This window comes from Rhinopithecus roxellana, chromosome 20, assembly GCF_007565055.1.
Source record: "Rhinopithecus roxellana isolate Shanxi Qingling chromosome 20, ASM756505v1, whole genome shotgun sequence".
Taxonomy (NCBI): domain Eukaryota; kingdom Metazoa; phylum Chordata; class Mammalia; order Primates; family Cercopithecidae; genus Rhinopithecus; species Rhinopithecus roxellana.
In genome coordinates, this window is record NC_044568.1 from 17,234,912 (window position 1) to 17,259,757 (window position 24,846).

Genomic DNA, 24,846 nt, shown 5'->3' on the forward strand with positions numbered 1-24,846 from the left:
GGGGGTGACAAGCTGCTGCACACTTTTGAATGGACCATGTGGGTTCCTAGCTTCCTGTGCTCTGGTTTATTGATGTCATTACATTATTAGGCAAATGACCGATGCCATTCCCCATTCCACCCCAGTTATCAGTATATGTATTTGGAGAGTCTTCGTGTTGTATCCTCAGAGCTGCCTGAGAGGCTATGCTGGAGGAGTCTTATTTTTATTTTTATTTTTATTTTTTGAGATGGAGTCTGTGTTACCCAGGCTAAAGTGCAGTGGTGCGATCTCAGCTCACTGCAACCTCTGCCTCCCTGGTTCAAGCGATTCTCCTGCCTTAGCCTCCCAAGTAGCTGGGATTATAGGTGCCCGCCACCACGGCTGGCTCATTTTTGTATTTTTAGTAGAGACAGGGTTTCACCATGTTGGCCAGGATGGTCTCGAACTCTTGACCTCAGGTGATCCACCTGCCCTGGACTCCCAAAGTGCTGGGATTACAGGCATGAGCCACCACGCTTGGCCATGGAGTCTTTAAGAGAGAACTATTTCCTGGGCTCCTGGTCATTGTCCCTGTCCATCCTAGTGTACTGCCCAGGTTTTGGGGTGTGACAGCACGTGTTGGGGAGACTTAGGCCAATACGTAAGGAATTTGGGAAATTTATAATTAGTAATGTTTTATTTAAATGTACATCCCCAACATTATCCTGCCTCCCAACCCACCTTCTTAAAAAGACTGAACAGAATACACTAAAGTGCCACATAATGATGATTTGGTCAAGAACAGACCCAAATATAAAATAGTGATCCCATAAGATTACAATACCATATTTTTGTTGTACCTTTTCTATAATTAGATACACAAATACTTACCATTATGTTATGCCTGTAGTATTCAGTATAGTAACGTGCTGTACAGGTTGGTAGCCTGGGAGCAACAAGTTATACCATATGCAGCTTGGTGTAGTAGGCTATACCATCTAGGTTTGTGTAAGTATATTCTATGATGTTCATACAACAATGAAATCACCTAGTAGGAGGCTTTCTCAGAATGTATCCCTGTTATTAAGTGATGCATGACTGTATACTAAAACATTACAGTTGTTAAATTACAAAATGATCAAAAACTAACTGTAACAGTAAGTTTCCAATGCAAGAAAATGATAGTGTTTTAATTTAGCTTGTCATTTTAAAAGCTTTTGCCAAATTCTACTTTGTATTACATTTTCCCAAAGTTTCTTTAAAAAGCAAAAACAGAGCTGGGCACGGTGGCGCACGCCTGTAATCCTAGCACTTTGGGAAGCCAAGGCGGGTGGATCACGAGTTCAAGAGATTGAGATCATCCTGGCCAAAATGGTGAAACCCTGTCTCTACTAAGAACACAAAAATTAGCTGGGCATGGTGGCATGCGCCTGTAGTCCCAGCTACTCGGGAGGCTGAGGCTGGAGAATCGCTTGATCCCAGGAGGCAGAAGTTGCAGTGAGCCGAGATGGCACCACTGCACTCCAGCCTGGCAACAGAGTGAGACTCTGTCTTTAAAAAAAAAAAAAAAAAAGCAAAAACACAAGGCTGGATGCAGTGGCTTACGCCAGTAATCCAAGCACTTTGGGAGGCAGATCACTTGCGGTCGAGCCAACTTGTTGACCTCATCACGGCCAAAGTGGTGAAACCCTGTCTGTACTAAAAATACAAAAACTAGCCGGGTGTGGTGGTGCACGCTTGTAATCCCAGCTACTTGAGAGACTGAGCAGGAGGATCGCTTGAACTTAGGAGGCAGAGTTTACAGTGAGCCAAGATCGTGCCACTGCACTCCAGCCTGGGTGACAGAACAATTTTAGACATGTATAAATGCACCAGTAGTGGCATGCTTGTACCTTGCATTGGAGTGTAGGTGGATCTGATTTGTAAGGTAACTTGAGTTCTTCATATTACAACTAAGACTTTGATCTCTACTTGTCAATTGATGGGTCATCTTTCTTGTTCCTACTCAGCCCCCAACCAGCCCAAACTATGGAAAAGAAACTGCCCCCTTGAATGAAGAGCAAGGTGTTGGCAGGGAAGTGCAGTCTATATATCTGTCTGTCTGCAACTGTGGCTGTCAGAATAGTGTCTCAGCCCTTTTCCTTTTGGATCTCGGCTCAAGCAAATAAGGACAATGAACAGCAGCAAAGAGGTCATCCTGGGCATCTCTTTCATTAATAGAAGTCACCAACAGATCTAAATCTAATCGATTCTAATAATAGAGCTACATATATTGAGCCTTGGGTCAATAACTTGATTACGTTATCTTATTTTTTTACAAACAAGTAAGCTGAGGTTTAGGGAGTTTGGGCGACCTGGCTAAAATCCTGCTGCTAGTAGTAAATGGAGGCACTAGGATTTGAAACTGCCAAATTTCAAAGCCTATCCTTTTGGCCATTGTGTTACTGTGTAGTTGCATTTTGCAGGCGTTTAACCTGTTTATATTAAACTAGACTTGTAGGCTGTCTTTTCACCCTACCTATATTAAACGAGCAGTGGAGCAGACCTGAAACAGACAGTGCACATGACAAAACCCTGGAAGAAATGTGTAAAGAAAAGATTTTTAGAATTTCCCAGACATTGGCCAACAAGTGAAAAGCATACAGACAAATGGGCGATGATGATGTCCTCAATGTTAGAAAGAAATTAATATAAACCAACAGAGAAATATAGACTAAGGAGCAGTTAGAGGAACTGTGACTAGCTCCATCACCAACGCTGTATCTGCAATATGAGCCATTTAGGAATTTTGAAGGACAGTCTTGATTTTCCACTTTTTACATGTTTACGGAATATAGAACCCCACACTATTGTTTCATAGGGACTTTACTTTCTAACAATCATCATGTGCTCCCAGAATGGAAGAAACTAAGAAACATCTGTAAAAGTCATCTATTTTGATGTTTTCAAGTTGGGAGAGTTTTGTGAGGTGGAGGTAGGTAGCATTCTAGATACCATTATGGTTATTGTTTGTCTCGCAGTATACTTTCGATTTTTTGAAAGTTAGTTTTAAGTTGTGTTAATTTTTCCCCCATTTGTAGGGCTTCCTGAAGAATGAGAAGGACAATGCCCTGCTGTCTGCCATTGAAGAGTCCCGGAAGAGGGTAAGAAAATTAACTAAAATGTAGATGTATACAGATGAGGGCAAGAGGGTTGGGCATGGTGGCTCACACCTGTAATCCTAACACTTTGGGAGGTGGATGTAGGAGGTTCGCTTAAGCCCAGGAATTCAAGATCAGCCTAGGCAACATAGTGAGACCCCATCTTTACAAAAAATACAAAAAATTAGCTAAGCATAGTGGCACACGTCTGTGGTTGCAGCTACTCTGGTGGCTGTGGGAGGGTTGCTTGAACCTGGGAGGTATAGGCTGCAGTGAGCCGAGTCGCACCACTGCACTCCGTCCTGGGGGACAGAATGAGGAGTGAGATCCTGTCTCAAAAAAAAAAAAAAAAAAAAAAAAAAAAAAAAAAAAAAAGCAGATGGGGGCAGCAATATATACTGGGGAGTGTAGGATCTGGAAGCTGGAATCTCTTACATGCCCAGTTCTCTCCTACAGAGAGAGTTCTACAGGAACCATTTTTTGAGAATACCATGCTTTATAACTCTGTATGTATTTAGTGACTGAAATGCATCTGAGACACCGGACCGGACAGTTAACTATTAAATTAATCTTAAAATGGAAAGACCAGAAAATTATTGGTTTCATTGTTATTGTATAAATGGTATTGTGGTTTCTACTGAATCAGCAGTTCAGAAAAGCAGCTGTGATCGCTGACAGTTTCCTTCAACTTATTTTCCTTTTATCACACAATATTGAGTGGACCACCTTTTATATTAACAATTTCTCCAAGCTCAAACACACACACATAAAACTAACTCCATGCTTGAAAAGATGGTAAGTTCACCAAAGAGCAGCCATTATGTGTGCAGCAATATTCTGCAACAAGCAGTTGTGCAAGATACTCAAAGATTGTTTACTAACATGTGAGTTATCTCCGTTTATTTCTGACAAGGATCCAAGTATCAAAATCTTTCCATAACATCCCATTATAGTGAAAGAGATTTTTGGGCCCTTGGAGCCTTATGGTGAGAGAGAAGAAAGGCTAGTTGTCCTCTGGAATTGGTTATAGAAGTGCAGCTTTCCCCAGGAAGGAGGCTGGCAGGGTACATTCCATCAGCTAGCAGTAACCCTCTCTGCAAAGGGAGTAGGCTTGAAGTGAGACCTCTGTTTTGCTGTTTACTTATTTAGTTCTTATATCCAATGAAATTTATTCATTAGTTGTGTAGTTCAAAAATAATAAAGTGAAAAAAGTGTTGCTTCTCAGTGTGCTTTATTAAAATATTCTGTGAAGGTGAACATGTCTCAGTAGTACTGAGGTGAAATAGGGCTCATTATTTAAATGACTGATATGTTTCATTATCAAAATAAAATTCCCATCATGTGCAGTGGCTCATGCCTGTAATCCCAGCAATTTGGGAGGACGAGGCAGGTGGATCACTTGAGGTCAGGAGTTCGAGACCAGCCCAGCCAACATGGCAAAACCCTGTCTCTACTAAAAATACAAAAATTAGCTAGATGTGGTGGTGCACACCTGTAGTCCCAGCTACTCAAGGGGCTGAGGCAGGAGAATCGCTTGAACCTGGGAGGCAGAGGTTGCAGTGAGCTGAGATCATGCCACTGCACTCCAGCCAGGGCGACAGAACGAGACTCTGTCTCAAAAAAATAAATGAAATTCCCAAAATTTCATTAATTATATTGTTGGTGATAGTACTTAGTCACAGATAGAAATTCACTTGATTCAGATCTGAAAATATTTTTAAAAGGGTTTTCTTTTGGTTCACACATTAAGTGAGTTACCAACATTGATTCTCCTGCTGTAAAGGTCCAATGAAATTAAATTAGGATTGTGGAATGCCACCAAGCTTTATTAATCCATTTACCCCGCAGAATGTGTTTCTGGAATTGGCAGTCTCTGAACATTGTGCCATACTGAGACTAAATTTGCAGCCAGCCAAAACATTTAGGTGACATACCACAGTGCGAAATGTGTGCATATGTGTTTGTGAGGGAGGCATTCCAGTGTTGGGAGCCAGCCTAGGGGGAGACCTTTGACCTGTCTGGACACCAGGAAACTGCCACTGAGCAAGAATCATTTTCACACAAAAAGTGAGCAACTTTCTAGTATTTTTGTGATTATTTCACGTTTGAATAACTTGCCAGTGTCCTGCTGAAATGCCAAGAAAACAAGCTACAAAACCACAAGTGTGTCCTGTCTTTCCCCATTTGGCACATCCCAGCAAAAATGGAACAACATTATCAGAACATATGCAGTGTTTCTAAAAGCCAGCAACAGTGCAGTAATAAATGGGTGTGAAGTCAAAGCATATTGCCCTCTTCCTTTTATGAAAATGGGGTTCAAATGCTCCCCACCTGCTCTTAATTCAGCTGCCCAATTCTTTCCGTGCTTTTTTTCTTGTGTTCAAAGAGAGATATTTTCCACATATAGTAACTTGAAAGATTCAGATTTAATTTTTAATAGTTTCTCCACTATTTTGTCATTTTTTGTGGTTTGTTTTGCCTTCCTTTTAATTTTTAGATCTCTCCGTACTCTTCCAGTTTATCCTTTTCCTTTTCCCTTGGGTTTCTTCTTAACACTGCTTCCCACCTCACCTTAGACTCTCACTGCCCTCCTCTTCTCTTAGTTGTTAGTTGAGCAGTTCTGTTGATTCTGTCTCATTAGTTCCTCTAGTTAGCATTCTTCTTTGCACTTTAGTTCAGTGATTCAGATGTGGATATAAACAGAATAGGTTGGAATAGGACAGATGGGTGACTAATCATCCCTGATTAGCCCACAGATTGAACGTTCCATTACCTCTAATGTAATTAAGATAAGCTGAGGGTGATGCAATTAAGGGAAGAGAATTTTGATATTGGATCATTTATTTATTTTTTGAGACAGGGCCTTGCTCTGTTGCCCAGACTGGAGTGTAATGGTGTGATCTCGGCTCACTGCAACCTCCATCTCCAGGGTTCAAGTGATTCTCCTGCCTCAGCCTCCCGAGTGAGCTGGGATTACAGGCGTCAGCCACCACGCCCAGCTAATTTTTGTATTTTTAGTAGAGATGGGGTCTCACCTCGTTGGCCAGGCTGGTCTCAAACTCCTGACCTCAAGCAATTTGCCTGCCTGGGGCATTTATTTTTATTTGAAGCTCCTTATCACGCTAATGGTAAATAGAACTACAGCAGTGTTCATTCAGGTTGTGAGGGTGTTTCTAAATGAGTAGCCTGGCATACTTTTAGATACATCTGAGGATTTGAACCCAGAAAGCTGATAGTTTTCAAAGTACTTTCAAAGTACTAAGCAGGAGTTCTTGGCACACAGGCAGGCAGCCCAATTAACAGGGAATGGTTAATTCCCACTGTCGTCATTCTGACCCTTACCTAATGCTGAAAGTCTGTCTCCACTGTCTTCTTCAGCAGTTTCTGTGGGTGGTATATTGTCTGTTTTCTTTAATTGCCTTTGCTACTCTGCCACTGTTAGCCAGAGGTCTTGTCCTTAAGAAAAAGACTTACTACACTTTGTGGTGTGCTCACTTTGTGTTGCAGCTCGGTAGGCTGTATAATGTATCAACCTGCCTCCTTCTATGCTACCTGATCCTCTTGCCACCTGATCCTCCATTTGACCTTGCTAGGAGAGGCTAGAGGCTGAGGAGGCAGTTGGTTTGACCACTATGTAGGAAAGTTTTAGACAAAATTGTGGCTCACACTTGTCTATTCTTTCTGGACAACTTCTAAGAAAATTATCTCTTCCCCTCCACCCCACCTTTATGTTCCATCATACTTCTCTTGATTTAAAATGCATAACTTTCATGTTTAAGTTTACTGGTGTGAGCAAGAAGCCAAGGTTTTTCTCTGGGTATTTTTCAGTTCAGGCTAACTGACTGGAATGGTCTATTCTGCCTGACTCTCAGTGAAAAGAAAAAAACCAGTTGGAAGACTGTTTTTAAAGTTTGTGATTATCGTTTCTCCTGTGTCTACAGAATATGTATTAGAAAAGGGTCCAGCAATGCACCAGCCTTCTTTCTAATCACGTGTCTCTGTGTGTGTATATCTGATGTCCTTTTTTCACATTTTAATAAATATTGGTCTAATTCGAAACATCCCAATTGTAGGAAGAGTATATGTATGTGATTTTTCTAACAGTTCCCCAAAGCTCATGCATATCAATATTATCAGTATAAATTATCTGTGTTGCCAGTAATAAAGCAGGCATTGCTAATACTCATTCCCTTATTGTTGCCTAATTAGATGCCAATCTGAATGTAAATGAAATGGCTTTTTGAAAAGGCTTAAGCTGATGGGAAACCTGGTCTGCCAATTGAAGAATAATAGGCTGAGAATGGTCATAATTCAATTTATCTGTGTTGTTTTAATTCTCAGATTTTTTTTTTGTCATCTTCCTTCTTCCCTCTCCTGCCCCCTCCCCAGATTTCATTTCTTTTTTCTTTTCCTTTTGAATGCCTTTATTTTGGCAGCTACCTGCAACTACTAGTAGACAGTGGCTTTTCAGTAACTTTGAGTAGACTAGTAGGCAGTTTAATCCCAGAAGGCTATTTTTCTTTTGCTGGTTTACTTCCTTCTATGAAAATGTTAGTGTTTCTTTAAAAAATAAAATAAAATCACTGGGGCCGAGTGCAGTGGTTCACGCCTGTCATCCCAGCACTTTGGGAGGCCAAGGTGGTCGGATCACTTGAGGTCAGGAGTTCGAGACCAGCCTGGCCAACATGGTGAAACCCTGTCTCTACTAAAAGTCTTAATACAAAAGTTAGCCAGGTGTAGTGGTGCATGCTTGTAATCCTAGCTGCTTGGGAGGCTGAGGTGGGAAGATGGCATGAACTCAGGAGGCGGAGTTTGCAGTGAGCTGAGATCATTCCACTGCACTCCAGCCTGGGCAACAGAAAAAAATATATAATAATAATAATAATAATAATATAAAACACTGGGAGAAACTTTTTTTCTTAGATGTTTATTATATCATAAGATACTATTGATTTTATAATCCATCACTATTTTATATGCTGCAAAGAAAAAATACTGCTGTGATATACGATCTAATTTCAGAGCTTTTATAAAGATGTTTATATTAGTAAACACATGGAAAGATGCTCAACATCACTAGTCATTAGGGGAACATAAATCAAAACCATAGTGAGATACCACTTTACACCCTTTAGGATGGTTACAAGCAAAAAACAGGGGAAAAATATATATATATATATGGTTTTTATATTTTTGTTTTCTGTGACAGTCTTGCTCTGTTGCCTAGGCTGGAGTGCAGTGGTGCAATCACAGCTCACTGCAGCCTCTGCCTCCTGGGTTCAAGTGATTCTCGTGTCACAGCCTCCCAAGTAGCTGGGATTACAGGCATGTACCACCACACCCAGCTGATTTTTGTGTTTTTAGTAGTAGTAGGGTTTCACCATGTTTTGACCAGGGTGGTCTTGAACTCCTGACCTCAAGTGATCTGCCTGCCTCGGCCTCCAAAAGTGCTGGGATTACAGGGATGAGCCACCATGTGTGGCCTGAGAAAAACGTTATTAAGTGTTAGTGAGGATGTGGAGAAATTGAAAACCTTGTGCACTGCAGGTAGGAATGTGAAATGGTACAGCCTCTATGGATATAGTATGGAGGTTCCTCACAAAATTAAAAATAAAATTACCATGCAGTTCCACTTCTGAGTATATACCCAGAAGAATTGAAAGCAGGGATATTTGTACACCCACGTTTATAGTATTATTCACAAAAGCCAAGAAGTGGAAGCAACTCGGGTGTCCATCAGTGAATGAATGGATAAAGAAAATGGTATATACATACAATGGAATATTTTTCAGCTTTAAAAAGAAAGGAGGCCGGGCGCAGTGGCTCAAGCCTGTAATCCCAGCACTTTGGGAGGCCGAGGCGGGCGGATCACAAGGTCAGGAGGTCGAGACCATCCTGGCTAACACAGTGAAACCCCGTCTCCACTTAAAAAATACAAAAAAAATTAGCCGGGCGAGATGGCGGGCGCCTGTAGTCCCAGCTACTTGGGAGGCTGAGGCAGGAGAATGGCGTGGATCCGGGAGGCGGAGCTTGCAGTGAGCTGAGATCCGGCCACTGCTCTCCAGCCTGGGCGACAGAGCGAGACTCCGTCTCAAAAAAAAAAAAAAAAAAAAAAAAAAAGAAAGAAAGGAAATTCTGACACTTGCTATAACTCTTAAGGACATTATGCTGATTGTCTCTGGCCTATTTCACTCACAAAAAGACAAATACTGTATGATTCCATTTATGTGAGGTACCTTGAGTAGTCAAATTCACAGAAACAGAAAGTAGAGTGGTGGTTGCCAGGAGCTAAGAGATGGTGGTGATGGTTGCACAACAGTGAGAATGTACTTAATACCACTGAACTAGACACTTTAAAATGGTTTATATGGGCTGAGCACCGTGGCTCACACCTGTAATCCCAGCACTTTGGGAGGCTGAGGTGGGCAGATCACCTGAGGTCAGGAGTTTGAGACCAGCCTGGCCAACATGGTGAAACCCCCGTCTCTACTAAAAATATAAAAATTAGCTAGGCTTGGTGGCAGGCACCTGTAATCCCAGCTACTCAGTGAAATAGGGTATGTTGCAAACAGTTGTCAGTAAGTTTATTTAATTTTTTCTTTGGAGACAAGGTCTTGCTCTGTTGCCCAGGTTGGAGTGCAGTTTGTTTTGTTTTGGGACAGGGTTTTGCTCTGTCACCCAGGAGGGAGTGCAATGTTGCGATCACAGCTCACTGCAGCCTCGACTTCCTGGGCTCAAGTGATCCTCCCACCTCAGTCTCCCAAGTAGCTGGGACTACAGGTGCACACCACTGTGCCCAGCTAATTTTTTGTAGAGAGGGTTTTGCCATGTTGCCTAGGCTGCTCTCGAACACCTGAGCTCAAGCAATCTGCCTGCCTTGGCTTCCCAAAATGCTGGGATTACAGTTGTGAACCACCACGCTCAGCCAGTAAATTCTTTAAAGATAATTTTTAAAGTAGATTACTTTTTCTCTACCTATGGAGAAGTGGTCGGTCTGGAGGGCTTTAGGTTTCTGTTGGGTCTTAAAAGAAACCATGTTTGTTTGTTTGTTTGTTTGTTTCCTGAGGGTCATTGTTCTCTGTTCCTTTGTGACAGACCTTCGGCATGGCTGAGGAGTACCATCGAGAGTCAATGTTGGTCGAGTGGGAGCAAGTGAAACAGCGAATTCTGCACACACTGCTGGCGTCAGGAGAAGACGCCCTCGACTTTACTCAAGAAAGCGAGGTAGCTTGAATGCAAAAGATAAACTACTCTTAATAAAAACATGAAGTCAAAGAATGCTTGTCTACTTGACTAGTATTTTTGGCACAGTGGATCACTGTCTTCCTCTTGAAACACTTTCTTCACTTAGCTTTTAGGATGCCACATTTGCCTGGACTTCCTCCAACATGTCTGCCTGCTTCTACTCAGTCTCCTTTGCTGAGCTTTCCTCAAATTCCCTGACCTCTATCGGTTTGAGTGTCCCAGGGCTCAGTCCTTGACCTCTTCAGTTTCTCTCTCAGTCACTGTCCTGTGATTTCATCTGGGCTTGGGGCTTTAAATACCTATCATCTCTATGTCAAAGAGTTTCAGATTTACGCCTGCAGCCTTGAACCTTAGTGTTAATTTATCTGTTAATTTATCTAGCCAGTGTTAATTTATCTAGTTGCCTTCTTGGCACTGCTTGTATGTCTCGTCACCATCACAGGTTAAGTATGTCCAGAATTGAGTCATGATAGCAACTCCTTCCCTATCCTCTTTCTCTTCTCACAGAGTTCCCTATCTTTATAAATGGCAGTTCCAGTTTTTCACTTGCTCAAATCAGACACCTCAGCCTCACTTTTGTCCTCTCCATCTTGCCCATTTCACACCCAGTCTCTCTCACATGTTGACAAATCCAGTTAACCCTGCCTTAAAATATACCCAGAATCCAACCACTTCTCACTGCTTCCATTTTTAACACTCTGGTACAAATCACTGTCATCTCTTGCTTGGATTATTGAATTGGCCTCCTAACTGTTTGTTGTTATTGCCGTGTAACGGATTACTCCAAACCTGGTTTGTTGAAAACAAGTGGTTATTTCTGGCTCAGGGTCTCTAGGCGCAATCAGGGTATTGGCCAAGGCTGCACTCATTTCAAGGCTAGATGCAACAAGCATCTACTCGCAAGGTCATTCATATGGCTGTTGGCAAGCCTTAGGTCCTCTCTGACTCTTGGCTGCAGACATCATTTTCTTTTCAAATGAGCCTCTATATTGTGCTGCTCACAGCATGATAGCTTGCTTCCCCTAGAACAAGAGGGAAGGGGTCCAAGGGAGAGCTAAAGAGCCCCCAAGACAGAAACTATCATCTTTCTGTAACTTAAAAATAGTATCCCACCTCTGTTGGTCAGAAGTAAGTCACTAAATCCAGCCTACACTCCAGGGGAGAGGATTATGCAAGGGCTTGACTACCAGGAAGTGGGAGTTACTGGGGCCATCTTAGAGGCTGCTGACCACTCTGTTCTTTGTGCTTTTGCTGTTGCATGCTGCTACAGTCTCTTCTCAACACAGCAGCAAGAACACAACTTAAAGGACAGGTTAGATTGTGTCACTTCTCTGCTCAGAACCCTTCAGTGACTCTCATCTCACACAAAATGAAAACCAAAATCTTCACTTTGACATGTGGGTCCCTACAGACCTAGTCTTGTTGCCTCTCCAAGCTCATCTTGTGCTGCTTTCCCCATTGCTCTTGCTGCACCAGCTGAATGGGCACCTTACAGGTTGCTTCAGCAAACCTGGTAGCCCTGCTTCTGCCTCTGGTCCTCTGCGCTTCCTATTGCTTCTGCCAGGAATGCTCTTTCCCCAAAGGACTGCATGGCAGTCTCCCTCACTTCCTTCAAATATTTACCCAGTGCCATCTCAGACCTTCCAGGGCCCTTAAATCCAAATCAACCCCTTCTTATTCAACACTTTGCATATCCCCTTCTCTTGCTGTATTTTTCTTTTTGGCACATCCTTCTGTGTGCCATAGTATATGTTTTATGTCTTTATATTGTCTCTTTCTCCCATTAGAATGTAAGCTTATTGAAGATAAGGATCTTTGTTTTGTTTATTCCTTTATCTCCAGTGCCTAGAAGAGTCCCTGGAACACTGTAGATGCTCAGGAAATATTTGTTGAGTGAATCATTTGACTGTAGCTAACTTCATGCTAGCTGAAGTATTAGGGATATATTGAAACAGTGTATTTTAGAATGGTTATATTAAGTAGCCGTTTTCTTAATTGCCAGTGGTAATTGACTGGCAGTAGTGCTAAGCTGAGATTTTTTTTCCCTTTTTAAAATTTAAAAGTATAAGCAGTGTGGCCAGGTGTGGTAGTTCACGCCTGTAATCCCAGCATTTTGGGAGGCCAAGGAGGGCGGATCACGAGGTCAGGAAATCGAGGCCATCCTGGCCAACATGGTGAAACTTGGTCTCTACTAAAAATACAACAATTAGCTGGGCGTGGTGGCATGTGCCTGTAATCCCAGCTACTTGGGAGGCTGAGGCAGGAGAATCGCTTGAACCAGGGGAGTTGGAGGTTGCAGTGAGCTGAGATCCGGCCACTGCACTCCAGCCTGACGACAAAGCGAGACTCCATCTCAAAATATAAATATGTATATATATGCAGTGTGGTTGTATGATTCAAATATTAAAGCACCTTGTCCCCAAATACCCTATTCTCTTCTCCCTTTGTCTCCCCCATAGGTAATCACTATTAGTACTTTCTTGTGTAAATTTGCAAAGTGTCTTTATACAGGTATATGAGACTGTATATGCTTATCCCCATTCCTTCTTACACAAACATTAGCTACTGCATGCTCTGTTTTGCATTTTTTCTTTCTTCCCTTCATGTGTCCCAGAGATCTTTCCTGAGAGGGATTTTGAGGCTACATCCAGGAGCAGCAAAAAAGAGTGTCTCCCTTTATCTGTGATTTTTGCCTTCTGCCAGAGGGAGCCAGGGCTTGCCACATATTTACCACCCAGGTGTTGAGGAAGGACAGCCCTGGGCTTTTTCGTAGCTTTTCCAGTTCAGGGTGACTAGTTCTGAGGCTTTGTCCAAGTTATTTAATTAACCCTGCAGACCTTCAGGGTCTTTACTGATTGAAATAAGATTCTTGGGGAAGATAGTGATAATATAAAGCACCTGACCCATAATAGCCATTCCCTATTGTCTTTTAAAAAGCAGTTTCATGTAATTTAGAGGTGAAGATTTAAAATTATGTTACAAAAATTATGTTACAAAAATTATAGTGCTAGATGTTTTCAGGTAATATCAGTGCTTCCTGATAAATCTTTTTTTTTTTCCCTCAAGTTATTTCATGAGTAGCTAAGATTCTTTTTGTGCATCAAGATAAGAAAACTGAGGCTCAGAGAGATACATAATATGCTGGTAAGACCCAGGATAGTTGGCCTATGGACTCTTACTCTACTGAGGTCTAGGTCAAGGATACGTACGTTGGCAAAGGGTAACTGCACATCCGATATCTATTCCTGGTTTGTTCCTGATTTAAACACCAAGGTTTTTGGTTTGGTTTTGTTTATTAAACTAGCCCCCAAATAAATAGATGCCAGAGTCATTGTGTTGGGAAATTGCTCATTAAGGACCCTGTCCCATATTTCTTAGACTTAAAGATTTCAGACTGAAATCAGAGTCTTTGGGAACGAAGAACAAATGTGTAATATCGTTGGTCAGCCTAATGTTTCTTTCTCAATTCTTTGTGAATCTGAGCAAATAATTAGAACAGCTCATGGTTTTATAAACTTCACTTTTTAAAATGGTGTTAATAGGTTGTGTTCTGTATTGGGATTTGGAAGTAATTATAAATTGATAATGGGATGTTCTTTCTTGATTGCTCTTCTCTTAAAAATAGAATAGTCTGTTTAGTAGACTCTTCTTACTTGACCTCAAGTCCCCTTGGAAGGGAGTTATCTATGCTTTTGCTATTCTCTATTGTGACACCTGGCAGAGTAGATAGTTTGTAAATGTTGGCAAGTGATGCATATAAGTCTTTCTTCAGATTATCCAGGGAATTGGCCTTTTCTGGAATCTTACAGATTTTGTTGTTTGTTGTTTGAACTTTTTTCCTGATGTATAACGTATATATGGAAAAGTGCGCAGACGTAAGTATGCAACTCAGGCTGAGTGCAGTGGCTTACGCCTGCAATCCCAGCATTTTGGGACGCTGAGGCAGGAGGATCACTTGAGTCCAGGAGTTTGAGACCAGCCTGGGCAACATAGTGGGACCCCGTCTCTACAAAAAGAATTTTTTTAATTAGCTGGACATGGTTACATGCTCCTGTAGTCTGAGCTACTCAAGAGCCTCAGGTGGGAGGATCGCTTGAACCCAGAAGGTTGGGTCTGCAGTGAGCTGTGATCGCACCACTGTACCCCAGCCTGTACACCCAGCCTGGGCAACACAGTGAGACTGTGTCTCAAAAAATAAAAAAAAAAATTAAAAGTGTACAGCTCAGTCATCACAAATGGAACACACCCAGATGAGGAAACAGAACATTACCAGCACCCCAGAAATCCTCTTTGTGGTCCTTTCTGGTCACTACCCCTATCAACAAGGGAAACCACTGTCTTGACATCCAGTATCATAAATTAATTTTACCTGTTTTTGAACTTTACGTAAATGGAGTCATACAATATCTGCTGTTGTTTCTAGGTGCTTTTATGTAACCTTTTGTATACTATTGGATGTACTTTTAAGCCATTCATTCTCATGGCTAAATAGTATAACTGCAATTTGTTTATCCATTCTAGTATTGGTGAACCTTTGAGTAGTTTCCAGTTCTTTTATAAATAGTGCTATTGTGAGCATTTTTGTGTTTTGGTGAGCACATATTTACATCTCTGTTGGGTACACCTAAGAGGGAAATTGCTGAACCAGAGGGTATGCATATGTTCCGCATTAGTAGATACTGCCAAACTGTTTTCCAAAATGGTTGTATTGGTGTACCCTCCCACCAGCAGTATGTGAGAATTCCATTTGTTCCATATCTTTGCCACACGTGATGTTTCTGTCCATTCCAGTGTGTTTGTGGAACCTTGTGTTTTTATAGGCCTTTTCCATATAATTTCCTTCAAAAGAATGGAAAGGTGATATCTTCATATGGACAAACACTTTGTCCACCCTCTTTATAGGAGACTACACAACGTAAAAGGCATAAAAGACAGGTTTTGGTATTCAGCAGGCTTTGGGTCCCCAAGCCTGGGCTTCCTCATTATGAAATATCATTTTTTTGTTGTTTTTTTGAAAGAGTCTCACTGTGTCACCCAGGCTGGAGTGGAGTGGCGTGATTCTCATGATCTTGTGGTCCACCCACCTCAGCCTCCCGAATAACTGGGATTACAGGCATGTGCCACCGTGCCCAGTTAATCCTTGTATTTTTAGTAGAGATGGGGTTTCACCACGTTGGCCGGGCTGGTCTCAAACTCCTGACCTCAAGTGATCTACCCTCCTCCCCTTCCCAAAGTGCTGGGATTACAGGTGTGAGCCACTGAGTCTGGCCATGAAATGCCTTTCTTGAAAAACTGTTGTTGTAAGGAATGTAGAATATGTAAAGTGGCCAGCTCGGTGCCTAGCATAGTGTACACAATCAGCACATTCTAGCATTCTTTGTGCGATTGTTGGTGTTTGGTAAGATACACATTTTTACTTTAATCATTTTGATATGGATCCATCCCTTTTTAAGTGTTTTCCTTGATTTATAAAGTATCGTTAGGAATCAAAAAAATATTTGAATATAAATAGAGGAGATAATTAAAGGAGTATGACGATATCTAAAACATTCTTTTCTGGGTACCTTATTGTCAGGAATAAGGTCATTGGAATACAGAGTCATTAGTTAAGAAGGCAGTTTCACATCATTTTGAGCTGACCTTAGCACTTGAAGGAAAATGTCCAAATTTGGGTAATTTAATATAAAGAGAGGCTCAAAGCTCTTTTTTTTTTTTCTTAGCAAAATGTACGCTAGGACATAGTGGTTTCTGAAACATGATTTTCCCCCATGCCTTCCAATAATAGGAGTTTCCCCCAGTTCCTTCTAAAGGAGACACTGGTAATATCTGTTCCTAGCAAGTTTTTTTTTTTGAGACAGAGTCTTGCTCTATTGCCCAGGCTGGAGTGCAGTGGTGCAATCGTGGTTCACTGCAAGCTCCGCCTCCCAGGTTCACGCCATTCTCCTGCCTCAGCCTCCTGAGTAGCTGGGACTACAGGTGCCCACAACCACACCCGGCTAATTTTTGTTTTTTTGGCAGATACGGGATTTCACTGTGTTAGCCAGGATGGTCTGGATCTCCTGATCTTGTGATCCGCCTGCCTCGGCCTCCCAAAGTACTGGGATTACAGGCATGAGCCACCATGCCCAGCCCCCCTAGCAAGTTTTAATAAAGGAAATGATGCTTCAGTAGCATAGAGTCAATTTGGGAAATTAATTTCCTTAGGATATCATTGGAAGAAAAGGGTATATTTCTTAGAGGGAAGTAGGAATTTAAAGATTGTTACTAACTCTTTAAGTTGTGGTGTGAATAAAAACGATGTGCTTTGAAACAAAAATGAGACCCCTGGCTACGAATCCTCGCATCCCAGTTTTGTATCTGCTTAGTGTGAGGAAGAACTTCCCTGTTGAGGCTTGCATGACAGCATGCAAGATTTGAGCAGTTTGGGGAATCCATGATGTACCTTAGCCAATTTTTAAAACAACATTTAAAGGTAAATTTAACCTGAGTGTAGTCTAGTGACTGCTTTGTGATATTAGACATAGTTAATGGGCAATCCCTTAATGTATTGTCTGGAAAATGACTCAGCAAGAAATAAGCTCATTAGAGAAGCTGAACTGTGGCTTAATAAGTGTAGATAATGATGGTAACATTTCACACTATGATATGTGAACAGTGTGTGTTGAACATAGTCTCTAATTTTGATAACTGTCTTAATACCATATTCCATCACTTCTCAGTCATGCATCTGTTTTACATCTCAACATCTCTCAAATCAGGATATGTCTTAAATTCAGTAGTATATCATTAACAGCATTTTAAAATATCTTAGTGATACATAAAATGACAGTGTTTTACAATAGGTGGACTATTAGATGAAATGAAATACAGTAGAATATGAACTAACAGTTTGAAAACTGCAGACCATAGGATTCTGAACTGTATTTTGTGACTCCCTAGCAGTTTCCTTGGGGATGGACCCAGTTTACCTGTTAGGGGTTTGAGTAGGAGTTCAGGTATAGAAAGTGCTCTGCTGCTCTTTCAAAAAGATTTTTTAAAAACCTCAACTCAACAGGCCCTTGATTTTATTGTCATGATGTATCATACACAAACTGTATGTATGATACATACTTGTGTGTTCTTCTGACAGTAGAGGAGTGTAGACCCACTCTGCTGCTCTTCCCATCCTGCACCCAAACACAACCTGTCAGTGATGCACACCCTTCCAGTTTCTCCCAGGTGCTTACATGCACATTTGTATATCTTATCAATTTATTATCACAAATAGATATCATTTTATATATTCCTATAATTTTGCATTATGTTGTTTTACATATTTTACAACTTCTCCTAGGTTGGTACACTTAGGTGTCTGTCGTTTTTTAGTAATTATAATAGTGTTCCAGCCTATGTGTGGCCTAGATATTCTTCTCATTTTGTCCATGGTCACACAGTCATTAGTAGGGTTAATAAGGTCACACAATTATTAGCTGGGTTGCATTTAGGACCCTCGTCCTCTCTGGTCCCTGGTTGGTGTTTTTTTCCTGGTAGTGCTGGACTTTTGCATACATATTTTAAAGCTAACTATTGTGAATTAATCACCGTGTTTCCATTTTGCTTACATAAAGCCAAAACATTCCACTTAGAAGTTAAATTATTTTCCATCTGCAGCATCATCATATTTTCTTACTACCCTATATTCATTTTACTAGGAGTGCTAGTTGCATTCCTTTTTTTCTTTTTCTCCCCCACCTTTGAGACAGGGTCTCTGTCACCCAGGTTGGAATACGGTGGCGCAATCTCAGCTCACTGCAACTTCTGCTTCCCAGGCTCAAGTGATCCTCTCGCTTCAGCCTCCCAAGTATTATAGCTGGGACTACAGGCGCACTCCGCCACACCCAGCTAATTTTTGTTTTTGTTTTTTGTAGAGACGGGTTTCGCCATGTCACCCAGGCTCGTCTTGAACTCCTGGACTCAAACGATCCACCTGCCCCCAGCCTCCCAAAGTGCTGAGATTACAGGCATGAGCCGCCACACCCTGCCTGCATTTCGTTTTTTCTAACTAGAATATGCTTTCCTTGGAAAAGATTTTTATGCATCCCTGGATACACTTTGTACAATAGTAGGTGCTTAATAAAAGTTTGCGGTTCCCTCCTGCCACTTTCTATCCCCATCCTGTCCTGGAATGGCTGTCTTGGGAACACCATGTACTCTGATGAGACCTTTCTCAGTTTGTGCTCCCAGAGACTGCTGTTTTTCCACATATACGTCTCCAGACTCCTGGGTGAGCTGCTTGTTTTCCTCTAAAAGAAGAAACCCTGTCATCTTCCCTGCTCTTTTGATCTCTGGCTCCCTGCTCCTGTCATCTTGTCTTGTCGTCCTTGCTATGGCTCCGCCAAACCCCACTGCAGAGAACCCCAGAGATTGGTGGCTTTCCCAGCCCTCAGGCAGTCCCTGGCTGTGGAATTCCAGCTAAATACTTGCCGGTTCCTCTGTTCAGGAATGTGCATGTACACATCCTCTTGTGGATAATTGACTTTATGTGTGGTGAAATAGCGGCTTGGTCAAGGGCAACTGAAGGATAGGTACCTTTGAAAACAAGAGCGTTAGGCAAAATTAATTTAAATGGAAATTTGAAGGCTGAAACCCAACTACTTTTTAAATGGATAATTTTAAAAATTAGGTTTTTAGCACTGGAAAATATTTCTCAAGGCTGTTCATGTATATTTAGCCACAACAACTGTGTCCTTGCAAAAATGCTTTAGTGCTGTTCTCCTTTTCATTTCTTTGTTTATTCTCCTTGACTAAGTTACTGGAATTAACAGGCTTAGTGCTGTGTCCTGTAAAAAGACTGTGGAATCTCCAGCTTTTGGATAGCTTTGTTTTAGAAAGGTGGCTGTCTTAGAGAACAGTCCTTAATACAGTGTTAATGGGAAGACTCAGAATGAGTCCAGAAGTATAAAATGCCCTGGCTGTGGAGGGGCTTCCATCAAACAAGGAATGTGTATTCATTGTAGAAAAATGAAATGAGACTTTCAGCCTGCACAAAGTAAAATACTCTAGGTCATGTTTCTGAGGTGTCCATATCTGTCCGTTGTTGTTGAGCGTAGGATTTGCTCCTGTGTTTGTTGTGGTGGTTTCTTTTTGTTTATAAAGTGATAACAGCTAGCGTTTATTGACCATATGTTGGGCACTGTGTTGAGGTCTTCCACTTATTCCTCACAACAGTGCTGTGAGGTAGGGATTCATACTATTTTTGTCCCCATTTAACCTTCATCCTAATCCTATGTGATGGATACCATTACCACCCCCCACTTTACAGCTAAGGAAACTGAGGCTTAAAGGGAGCAATATGCTCCAGGTCACATTGTTATAAGTAGTGGATCCAGGATTTCTTACTCCTCCTCCTCCTCCTCCTCCCTCCTCCCTCCTCCCTCCTCTACTGTTCTCTGATAACTGTTCTTGGAGAGTTACCCTGGGCTGCCCTGGCAGGCAGGATAGAGCAGTGGCAAAGAGTACAGAGTGTGGTGCCAGACTGGATTCAAGCCGCTGCTTCCTACTGAAGTGAACTTGGGCAAATTGCTTCACCTCTCTGTGTGCCTTTGTGTCTTCACCTGTAAGATGGATAAATAAATAAAAGTACCTACTACATATGGTTGTGGAGTTAATAACATGGAAATTCAAACAGTGCTTGGCACATAGTAAGTGCTCATTAATAGCTATTGTTATTATTGTAACCCAGTGGTTTTTTAATTAAATCTGTGTTTCAGGTAGGAATGCTTTCAGTTATGAGTAGTGGAAACCTTGAGCTTTAGTAGCTTGAATAGGGGTGTATATTTCTCACCTACCAAGATGTCTGCAGGTGTGGAGAGTGTTGATGTTAATCCAGTTGTTCTGCAATGCCGTCAGGGACCCAACACCTTTCTGTCCTGGTACACTACCCTCTCTAGCACATCCACCTACTTTAGGTTCACAAGATGGCTGTAGGAGCTCTAGACATTATATTTGCATTCAAGGCAGAAAGAAGGGGAGAGAACTGAAAAGCCATGACAGTCCCCCCGCCTCAACCCTCCAATCAATAAAAGCAGAAGCTGTCCCCAAGTATACTAGCAGGCTTGTGTTTTCATCTTATTGGCTAGAACTAGGGTGTGCCATTCCTTGCTGTAGTAGATTCTGGAAAAGGATATATTCAATGGTTTATAGGGATCAGCACATGAGAACCTATTGTTAAATTTTCAAGGAATTTGCAATCTAGTTGATATCACCTTGAATAGCTTGAAGTCTGCCATGGTGGAAGAATTTAAACTACAGACACCAGCAAATGCTACCCATCATCCCTTTTCCCACAAGCTGGCTGTTAAAAAACATTTACCAGCACACTATTGGGTACATTTATTAGGTTGGTGCAAAAGCAATTGCCATTGAAAGTAATGGCAAAACTCGCAATCACTTTTGCACCAACCTAATAACTCTAATTGCCAGCTTGAAAGGTGGCAGAGGGTAAAGATGTGAGAAGTAGGAATTGGGAATGGTCACTGGGCCAGCCAGCAGCATCTACCAAGATTAGTGAACTGTTTAAGCTCTTTTAATACCAGTGATAGTTGGAGATCAGAGCTGAGGGGACCTCTCAAGATCATCTAGGATAGCCCCTTCATTTGACTAATGGGAATCTGAGGAGGTGCTTTGCTCCAGAACCCAAAGCCAGGGAGTGAAGTGGCCCTCCTAGAACCCAGGCGTCCTTGACAGTCCAGTGTTCATTCTCCAGAACCAAAGGCTTCATACTGCCTTTCTGATAACTCCACTTCCCTCTTTTCCCGACTCCTGGTGCATGCCCACTGTACTCTTCCTTTTACCAGCTTCATAGTGCTGGGAAGCTTGGCTGTTATCATCCCCATTGGTTTCACAGAAAGCCTAGTTTAAACTGATTTATTTTAGATTTTAGTGTATAGAACATTCAGCTTTTTTTAATAAATGAGATAAGCTTAAAGAATTTGATCTCTGCGCGCGGCCTTCCTCAGTCCTCCACTCCTGTCGGGATGTCGGGACTGCAGGAACTCCGTCCGAGAGCCCCACCGGGGGACTCTGTCGGCCTTCTTTGCCGGAGGCCGACAGACCTCTTCCCCACACCTTAGGTGACCAAAATAAACTTGCAGTTTTCCTCCTAAAAAAAAAAAAAAAAAAAAAAAAAAGAATTTGATCTCTGCTATGCTGCAGTACAAACTAATCAGTGGGAACTTAAGAATTTACCTAATTTTGATCTGTATTTCTTTACAGAAGGAATAAGCTTAACTAAAGATGAATATTCTTTCTTAAAAAAGACTGAAATTTTTTCATACACAGTCATGCACTGCATGTGTGATGGTGGCTGGCTTCATAAGTTTATATCATATTTTTATGTCCCTTTTCTATATTTAATTATGGTTATATATATACATACTTACCATTGTGTTACAGTTGCCTATAGTATCCAGTATAGTAATAGGTTGTACAGGTATGTAGCCTAGGAGCAATAAGCTATGCATGCAGCGTAGGTGTGGAGTGGGCTAAACCATCTAGTGTGTGTAAGTATACTTTATGAAGTCCATACGATGACGAAATCTCCTAATGATGCATTTCTCAGAACCTATCCTCATTGTTAAGTAATATATGACTGTATTTTTATCTGACTCTCCTCTTCAGATTGTAAGCTCTTTGGGGACAGGCTTTGCAGGCTGGCTTGTTTTTGTTCTTATGGAGATGGATATACACACAGCTGTGCATGTGGCAGACACTTAGCAAATATTAACTGAATGAATGTCCAACTTGCAGTGGTCACATCTTCAGATAACAGAAAAGTAATCAGCAACTGTTGTCTTACTGTGGACTCTAGTGTGGAAATGTCTGAATCAGGTGTTTGACTCTCTAAACTGCTTTCCCTCAACTGCCTGATATGATTGATGAAAAAGAGGCCCACTGATAAAAACAATGGCCTCACTAGTGTGAAGACATGGGGAGGCTTGAGATTGAAACAGAATGTTGGAAAGATGTACATTTCCAGAAACAGTCATTGAGATATCGATAGGGTTTATCCAGCCCCTCACTCTTTTTTAATTAATCCAGTCCCATGCCTGCTCTCTTCTCATGTGTTCACAGTAAAAGTTGCATGTTATTGAAATCCCTAAAATCATCATTTTGAGGAAGTCTCAACTAGGAAACAGACTCTTGACACCTCTGTCAAAGACAAGAATATGTTTATGTGATTTTATTTCTTCACATGGCTGAATACTGTCCCTAACTGATTCTGAATGTGTATTTATCCACAGCCAAGCTACATCAGTGATGTGGGACCCCCTGGTCGAAGCTCTCTGGATAGCATTGAGATGGCCTATGCGCGGCAGGTGAGTGTGCTCTCAAGGGGGATTAAGCCAGGAAAATCCTTTGTGAACCTCTAGAGAATAAAAGGGAACAAAAACTTGTAAAAGTCAAACCCTGAAAGCAAGTTGTATTTTTTCATTTAGAGGACTAGTTAATATTTTACCATAGGCCACTGGAGAATTCTATCAAATAGTGTAATAGAATTACTCACATTTGATTTGAGGAAATTGAAATCTGTCCTTTACACTGACTACAGCATCTCAGTATGCATTTTTGGCAACAGTCCCAGGTACAGTAAAGCTTCAAGTAACTGCCCTGCTTAGCAAATGGAGTTCTGTATTAACTGACTTACCTGGTAGGCTGGTGGTATTAACAAATCCTTTTTTCACTCTTTGTTGAGAGAAATTTTCTAAATGCTTTTCTGTCTTGATAAGCATAGTGTATTCACTACTTAATACCACTGTTGTCCTAGAAAAGCTCATAATATTTTAGGGGTCATCCTTCTGGTTGTAGATGAGGACCGTCCAATAATATGGATATGGATTGAGATGCTTTGTGGTAAGCACAGGAATTCTGTTGGACTGAAACCACCCTGAGGACCATACGTAACCTGGAATTGAGTTTTTAAATAAAGCAGTGCCAGCCGACTTTGTGCTTTATTGTAATTTGCTGCTTTTCCCCACAAAGTACAAAGAAGAAAAAATATTCCTGTTTCTTGAATTGAGGGCAGTGGGCCTTCATCCCCTTAAGATTATCCTCCACCAGCAGTGGTCCAGGAATATCTGCTCAGCCATTATCACCTCCCGGATTCTTTGAGGGGGACCCAGGGGTCCCACTTATGGCCCTCAACATTACCCCCCTCATCCTCCTCCAGCCTGGAGTAGGGTGGTTGGAGGCAAAAACAGAGCAGCTATGGAGGTGAGCAGGAGGCAGTGAGAAACTGTTAGACCCGGTGCTCTTTTACCAGGGTCCCTCTCTTCAGCTGCCAGTTATTTAGTCAGTGGAGTTCCACATGAATTGAGTTACCTGGTTAGCTGATGGTATTATCAGAAGTCCCTCTTTTACCCTTTCTTGAGAGAAATTTTCTAAATGTCTTTTTAAAAATCTCTCTTCTTTGGGGTGCCATTGCCACTTCAAACTCCAGACAGCTGTAGCCCCCAGCTTCATCAGCTTCCCACACATGAGATCCTCTCCTTCCAACCCCCTCATGTTTTGCCACTGGCCTTCATTTATTTCCTCCTGCTCCAATTTTATACCCCTCTCTTTTTATTCCCCCTGTGCATCTGCATCCTTTACTCGTCACCTTCATTGTATGGCTGACTCCTCTATTGCCCCGGAGAGAGGCCTGATGAATTACAGGCTTCTGAAGAGAGAGACTGTATCTTCTACACCTGCAAAGACTAAAGATGCCATTAACATTTCATAGCACATACAACACCGTAATATTGTATCTGTTTACACGGCTGTCCTCTCCACTAAAGAGTGAAGCTTTATATCCCATGTTGAACAGTACCTTGCAAAGGAAGGCCTGTAAGAAATGATCATTGAGTGAATAAGTACTACATCATGGTTTAAAACCATTTTATTGATTGGTTGGTTGGGTGATTGACATGGAGTCTTGCTCTTTCACCCAGGGTGGAGTGCAGTGGTGCGATCTCAGCTCACTGAAGCCTCCGCCTCTGCCTCTGCCTCCCAGATTCAAGCGATTCTCCTGCCTCAGCCTCCCAAGTAGCTGGGATTACAGGCATGCACCACCACACCTGGGTAATTTTTGTATTTTTAGTACAGACCAGGGTTTCACCATGTTGGCCACGCTGGTCTTGAGCTCCTGACCTCAGGTGATCCACCCGCTTCTATTGGGAGAACCCGCTCCCGATATTTATGTGGGTTCTTTTCTATTTCTTAAGTGTCTCGGCTGGTTTGAGAAATAAAGGGAAAGAGCACAAGAGAGAGAAATTTAAAGCTGGGTGTCTAGGGGAGACATCACATGTCGGCAGGATCCGTGATGTTACCCAAGCCGTAAAACCAGCAAGTTTTTATTAGCGATTTTCAAAAGGGGAGGGAGTGCACGAATAGGATGTGGGTCACAGAAATCACATACTTCACAAGGTAATAAAATATCACAAGGCAAATGGAGGCAGGGCGAGATCACAGGACCACTGGATGA

At 41.9% G+C, this 24,846-nt stretch overlaps 1 protein-coding gene across 4 annotated transcripts in view; it reads left to right on the top strand.

Annotated features, from left to right (window-relative positions):
• NUP93 (nucleoporin 93) overlaps positions 1-24,846 on the top strand; it is a 116,295-nt gene that overhangs the window by 65,962 nt on the left and 25,487 nt on the right. For all 4 annotated transcript variants that reach the window (XM_030924876.1, XM_030924877.1, XM_010365454.2 and 1 more), the window contains 3 exons: positions 3,042-3,104; positions 10,197-10,325; positions 22,628-22,702. In XM_030924876.1, coding sequence (XP_030780736.1) covers positions 3,042-3,104; positions 10,197-10,325; positions 22,628-22,702 — 267 coding nt within the window. The remainder of the gene's footprint in view (positions 1-3,041; positions 3,105-10,196; positions 10,326-22,627; positions 22,703-24,846) is intronic.